This window comes from Monopterus albus, unplaced genomic scaffold, assembly GCF_001952655.1.
Source record: "Monopterus albus unplaced genomic scaffold, M_albus_1.0 scaffold103.1, whole genome shotgun sequence".
Classification (NCBI taxonomy): domain Eukaryota; kingdom Metazoa; phylum Chordata; class Actinopteri; order Synbranchiformes; family Synbranchidae; genus Monopterus; species Monopterus albus.
In genome coordinates this window covers 1,257,239-1,264,521 of record NW_018127983.1, presented here as the reverse complement: position 1 = coordinate 1,264,521, position 7,283 = coordinate 1,257,239, and the positions used below count along the sequence as shown (strand labels likewise).

Below are 7,283 nucleotides of genomic sequence, written 5' to 3'. Positions count from 1 at the left end.
AAATAACAGAGATGTGTAAAATGCTAAATAGATTACAGGCCCAACACAAAAGTCTGGTAAGCAGGTGCTGCGGTGCACTAGAGGTTCTGTGCGAGTGCAGTTTGAATGTTGCCTACTGTACAATAAAAGCAATGAAAGACCAATTTTGGCTTCTGTTACAGCTAACCAATAATATAAAACACCTCTGGATATAATTTGTTTTGCTATGGGGGCAGTGAAATTTCAGCTCCTGTAAAACTTAGAACATTCAGTAAAATGTAAATGCAAGTCTTTTTTTTCTTTGCATATATAATGCAGGGTAGGAAATGCTTACAAGGCTGCTAGCAAAACTATACACAAAGCAGACAATGTGCTTTGCCTGGTCAGACTTATTTTCTATCACATTCCTTCTTAATACCTTAATATCCTAATGAGTGGTTCAATTCCAGATATGAGAATGTTGGTGCTGGTTTGAGAGTCTGGATGTTACAATTCTAACTGGATTACTTTCTGATGTTCTTCAGGTACGATGGGATGGCCTACAAAGCTCCCTCTCACACTGTCTACAAGTCTGACATCAGGTCTCGTCCAGCCTACAATGACTCCTACAAAGCTCAGAGTGTGGATGCAAGGCAGCCGAATCAGAAATTTGACTATGTGTAAAATTATTCTACTCAATAGATATTTCGTTCCTATGTTCTACAGCTCTATTGTTTTTTGCCTGCGTTTATGGGAAAAATTGTTCTGTTCTTTAGTTTGACACAACCTTTAAGGTAACACTTCAGAATAAAGGTACAGTTCATATGCTTAAGTAATGTTTAACTAATGCAAAGCTCATGATGATTTAATGCATGAATCACTGCACGTGGTAGTCATGAGGTCCTGCTGCTCACCATTAACAAATTAAGTTACCATGGCTTTCTGTGATTAGTTCAAACTTAATAGATCATCAATTAAGGGACATTAATTAACATTTACTTCTTACATATATTGATGTGCCACCAAATATAGCTCAGCATCTATATGCACAGAACAGTATCTATTTAATGTAAACATTAAGCTTTTTTGCTTGTTGCTGCATGACCAGTTGTTTGAATGTATGAGTGTATGATTGTATATCACATTCACAGGTTAGAAAAAACACTGACTGCACAAATTATAGCAAGGTCAGCAATATATCTGATGTGTCAAACTGCACCTTCTAAATGATTTCAGTTGGATTATTCTTTGACATATTACACACCACTTAGATACTGTTCTCCTGATCAAATGCATGAGTCTGAAATGAACCTTTGTATAATTAGAATGCAGCTAATTTGGTGGCACATCAATTACATGTAAGAAGTAAATGTGAATTAATGTTCCTTAATTGATTACATTAAGTCTGAACTAATCACAGAAAGCCACAGTGACTCGATCATTTGTGACGAGTGAATTACAGGAACTCATAATACATCTTGCATTACATCGTGATGATTCATGCATTAGTTAAACATTATTTAAGGATATGATTTTTACCCTTATTGTACAGTTACCCTTTTTTAAATGTTTTCAGTATAATTATATAATCCTAATTATCAAATGATGGTTTGTTTTTCTTCATGTTGTGCTATTTTTTTTCTTTTGGTGTCAAATAAAAGTAATTTTTATCTCACCTAACGTAAAATTTATCACAACAAGTAACAGAAAATATGTGTATTGATGGAAACCGGAGCCAGTTGCACCAGCTGTTGCTAAGTTCATACTTAGCCCTATTTATAACCTAAGAGTCAAAGGTCAAAGTGTTTATTTGTCATATGCACAGTTAGGAAACATGTTTCCCTGTACAATAAAATTCTATCTTTGCCGTCCACATGAATGCCACAAAATACAAGTGAAAAAGAAAGTAGATGAATAATAACACAAATCTAAATAGGCAGTAAAGGGACTTGGGGATTTAAAGTAAAAACTGTCAGACCACACAAACTATTTCTCATGTAGAAATGTGTTGTTACAAAAAAAAGTACACCCAGTCTATCTTGGGTGTAAAAAATTAGCATTAGCTTGCTAATGTAGCACCATTTCAACTGGAGAAAAAACGTGGTATTAAATGATTAACATATATGCCACTTCAAAATGCTACTTAGGAATGATGTAAACTTTTTAAAATGACATTTGACAAAAATTGACCCAGTGTAACTCAAATTACAAAACATGTTAAAAATGTTACCCTGGTTGACCAAATAATGTATGTAGGTAAGATTAATCAAATACAAGCACATGCCTACACAAATGAAACAAAAGTAGTATTTACAAAGGACTGTCTGGTAATTGTAATAAATCTCCTTGACCCCTTTCACTGTTATTTGTTTCATACTTGATTACTTTTAAAGTCTTCATCATTAGCTAAAGCATTGCTTACAGTATTTCCAACAAATTCAAAATGGAATGTAGTTAAAGTCTGCGGGAAAAGTCAGTAGATAACATCACATGCTAATTTGCATATCAGTGACACTTTTTTCCTAATCTCAAGTAGCCAGACCTCTGCTTTGTCCAGCTGCTCACATTATATATTAGAAAATTCCCCAAAATAGTGTCCACCAGATGGTACCCAAAGTGCTTTCACACAAACAAATCTCGAAAATTAACAAACCAAGTAGCCTGCTATACTGTCACCGCTTTTTTTCCACACAAAAAATTTAAATTATATGAAAGCACACTGCATTCACAAAAGAAAAGAAAAATCTGACCTTATCTTCAAGGTCTCAATTTATAATCAATTCAATTTATCAACTGATGCTGTTTTGCTGTTCTTTTGACTATGTATTTAATGTGTGGTCAAAGTTGACACTGTGCTCTTTTTAATTGTTGCCTTTAGCTTTCTAAATTGTTTTTGATTTAATAATTTAACTTGTGATAACATGAGCTGCAATGCCTGGAGACTAAAACAACGGCATTTTATAAAGGTTAATTTAAAACTGCAACAGTCATGTTATTAAGACTTGGACAACTTGGGCGTACTATCAGAAGCTCTGCACACGGGCACCTGGATATTTTTTAAAACAGTAAGATTGAACTGTCTTATGGTTATATAGAAATACAAGGATATTGCATATTGTGGCTGTTAACAATCGTGAACAGATGACAAAACAGCTGCAACCTAATGTCCCATCCATTCAACCATTATCTATACCACTTATCCTGAAAAGGGCTGCGGAGGGGCTGGAGCCTATCCCAGCTGACACTGGGCAAGAGGCGGGGTGCAGTTTGTTTGGTAATTTCCTGGCACCAGACCAACATATATGAATTAATGCACAAAACATCCAAAGCTCTGGCTGAGATTGTATTGACAGCTATAGCAAGCCACTGCTTGCAGTGGACTCAAACACCTGTCCCCATGTTTCTCAAACTTTAAAAAGATTTGAGACACTCCGCACGGCCTTTAAAGATAACGTCGTCTCCCGCCGCTGATAATCAAGCTGTGTTCCATTTGTCTGTGCCAGCATGGCTGGAGTGCTGGAGTGCACGAGGCGATGATATGATGCTGATCTTCATCAGCTGATCATGGTAATTCCAGAAAGTAGCCTATTCTTTCATATTATGCAACATGCTGTCTCTGCTTTTGAACACAAAGTGATTAGCCTACGACCCCAAATCAGAACAAGTTGGGACAGTATGTAAAATAAAAATTAAAACTTAAAATAGTGATGTGTAAATCATTGGCGACCTGTATTACAATGAAAACAACACAGCAGCACATGATTTGATGTGATACCTCATCAATTTTATTCTTTGTTCAAAATAAACACTCCAATCCTGGTGGCTGTAACACATAATGCTCCAGAGGGGACTCTGCTGAGTGTCTTTCTGTCCCTGAGCACTACACAGCCCCAACCTGGCTGGTTAATTGTCCTGAGTAACTACAGTCATAGCAAAGTCTCTTATGTGTTGGCCTGGACTAGTGCTGAGTCCACTCTGGTGGCTCCTGGGCAGCTGAAGGAGAGTGGTGACGTGTGTGACTCTTCAGCCAGCCGCCCCTGTGTCATGGTTGGGCGCAGCCCTTACCTACTGGCAGTATAGAGAGTCACAACATCTGCACCCAGGCATAGTGTAGCCCCAGGCACATCCACCATGGCTCCCCACTCTGCCAGCAGGTCAGGGCCGATAATGCATGGATCTTGAATGTTGCCCAACCTGCACCTCCAAGGTGCAGCCAGCAACAGTCACTCTGAGGGTCCTTTCTCCCTTCACCTGTGTACTCACACTAGTCACTGTGGTGACACGGAGAGCTCTCCAGCCACATGGCCCTCTCATGCAATGTCCCCAGCAATGTCCCTGGGAATAGCAGAGAGATGGTGGACCCCGTGTCCACCAGGGCACAGCTCCGTGTGTTAGCACAATTAAACACTCATTTTAATTAAGTAGAAAACTTTCATACATGAAAGAAATGAAGGAGAAAATGAAATGACCTCCTCTCCAGTGTTAAATATAATTTAATTTGTGCATATCCTGTCATAGCAGTGATGATCTGAAACAAACAACCATATTGATGAACGTGTTTTTGTTTATCCTATTAGTGTTATCATTAGACAATGCAGGGGTCATCAGTTTATCCATGGTTGTTACCTGTTATCTCCATCCCTCCAGTGCTGTAAAATAAATAAAATAATTCTCATCTTTTTCATGGTAATTGATTAAAACAAATGGTTCCTCTCAGAGAGATGTGGCATCTTTGATGTAAGCCTTGTTTATTATTGGTTCAACATTTTCAATGTATCTGTATTGGTCTGTGAGAGCAAGACAGTACAGTTTCTCCTCTGGGATATGCTTTAATTTCCCAGGGAGCAGGCAGAAAACTGTTTAGATGATTTGCGTGAAATCACATTTCTCAATAATGCAATTAATGAAAGCATAAGTAGGTAGTAACATTTAATCACACTAAAAGAGAGTCATTAATTGCTTCAGAACTGGTAGAAAAGTAACGGCTCTGCATTAAGACATTGTGACAAACCTTGGTTAAGCTCCTTTCCAACTTAGCCTTCGACCTTATTGGAGAACACTGTTAACTCTCTAAGTGCTTTTCTTGGTGGCCTAAAATGGTGACTCATGCATGTTGCACTTAAACTTCCTCGAACACAAGGAGAATGTAAGACTAGAAAAATACATGTTAGAAAGGTGCGACTGAGATGCTGTGGCTGGTATTTTGGTGCAGAATTACAGGATATACCCACCACCCAGATAAAGTTATGCCAGTGAGCATCACAGTAACTCGACTGCTAACAAAATCTTATCAAACACAGGAAACAACATTTATACATAATTATTTCAGCCACCTGGAAATTATTTGTGATATCTGAACTTTTGTTTTAAAATGTTTTTTTTTTTCTGATAATCTGCGCTGTTGTTGCCTCCACCGGTGAAAGGTATGGAAAGTCACGTTGCATTTGAGCTCTACCCCAGTGCTGGTGACAAATATACAACTAGTAGACAATCTTCATTATTTAGTCAACAAAATAGAAACCAAACTATCTGTTTTCCACTGAAGTGTGAAGAAGTTCCACCTTTCTTCTCCCACCAGGACTACGCTGCCTCTGAAGTGTGTGTACAGTATGGATTATATGATCAATCCCATAGAGAATCTGTAAGCAACAGTTTGGTGCTGGCTTTTAGACACAATTTCCTCAGATGGAAAACTCACATTGTCTTACTGAGGTCGGACCATGGACTGTACTGTATGTCCAACCACGATGGCTTCATCCTTGGAACTCTGCCTCCACCTAGTGGCTAACAGATACATTACTGCTCTGAAGCAGGACTTAGCACTGGTGAAACATTATGTCCTCCTACAACAAGAGATGTATCACTCTCCACTAAACTACATTATCATCTAATGAGGGACAGATTTCTTACATACAGACCATAGAGTTGGACATGTTGCTCAGAGACAAGATGACTTTACATGAAAATTTTACATGAAAAATGTCAATAACCCTGGAAATAAAAGCTTTAAATATTAACTCTAAGAACTTTCTCCTAGTTGGATTTAGATACATTTATAACATAAAACGTTTGAAAATTGTGAGTGCTCACCTCATATGTGAATTCACTGGACTTTCGCTCCTGGCTGGTGAGTGGTTTTGGGATATTTCATTTTAAAAAAGGCAGCAAGTAGAACCTGCACTGCAGTTGATTTGCTTGCAAATGTTCTTATATTGACACAAAGCTGCAAATTCTGTGTGCAGGTACAGTAATTGCTTCAGAGCACATGTTTCCTGAAGGACAAAGATCTGAAGACTGTTGTCTTCACTATATTAACTTTTCCACCATGTCGTTCCACTTTGACATTAACCCCCGTAGCAAAGAATCAGGTCTTAGCAAAAGCAAGAGACAAACAAAAGTGACACAGAATAAAAGTGGATCTACAGTTATAGTTGTTGTTGTCAGTGAAAATGCCAACACAACCCCTGAAGGTAATGAAACAACAGAGCTGGGCAGCTGTGGGTGGAGGCTAAGACATGCTACATCAAGTTTAGTCATATTAATCTCATCAGCAACAATATACATATCAAAGAGCATAGAAAGAGGTAGCCAGCAGTATTACAACACTTCTAAATGTATGAGAGACTTGGATCTACAATAATTAGTCCTGACCTTTCAAACAATAGAGTATATTTTTTTGTTGCAGCTTGTGTTTATGAGGAGAACTTATGCCCGACAACATTTTTACAATATCAAATTTTAACCTGGGACTGAAAGAGATTTGGATGAAGATTTTGCTAATCTGTACAGGCAAACAGTTAGCCAATACAGTTGTCATTCAGCTTCAGTAATGAGGATTAAACCATATATATGTAGAACTGTGAAATAAATGTATATCCACCAAGGAAAGCAACATTTTATAGCTGCTAATGTTTTTTGTCTCATATTATCCCAGCCCCTATGCTGATGCATGTTCATCATTCATAACCTGTTTCTATTAGCTGACTTGATGCTTTCTGTTGATTTGTCCCATTGTATATACTGTAAGTAAGTTTCCATCTCTGTGTTATTACAAAGAAGGTGATAGGAGTGTACTTGTAATGGATCATTTCATGGTGAAAAGCTATATTTCCATTCTCATCCTAAAGGTTTATGGCTTGCTTGTTCTGCATGTAGTATCTGTATTTGGCCCAGCTGGCTTTCAGAAAGTAGAAGCGGTCTTTATCTGAGCTTTAGAGAAAAATAAGAAGTTACCTGATATATCCCCAAATGTTTGATAACATATTGTGACAATATCTTTATCTCAACACACTTCTCACTTCACAGTGGGTGAGGAAACAAGCTTG

At 37.8% G+C, this 7,283-nt stretch overlaps 1 protein-coding gene across 1 annotated transcript in view; it reads left to right on the top strand.

Moving 5' to 3' along the window:
- Nucleotides 1-880, top strand: part of LOC109965776 (claudin-18) — a 4,480-nt gene extending 3,600 nt beyond the window's left edge. Inside the window, exon 5 of the mRNA XM_020610092.1 lies at nt 504-880. Coding sequence (XP_020465748.1) covers nt 504-642 — 139 coding nt within the window. The 3' untranslated portion in view covers nt 643-880. The remainder of the gene's footprint in view (nt 1-503) is intronic.
- Nucleotides 881-7,283: the final 6,403 nt, after the last annotated feature.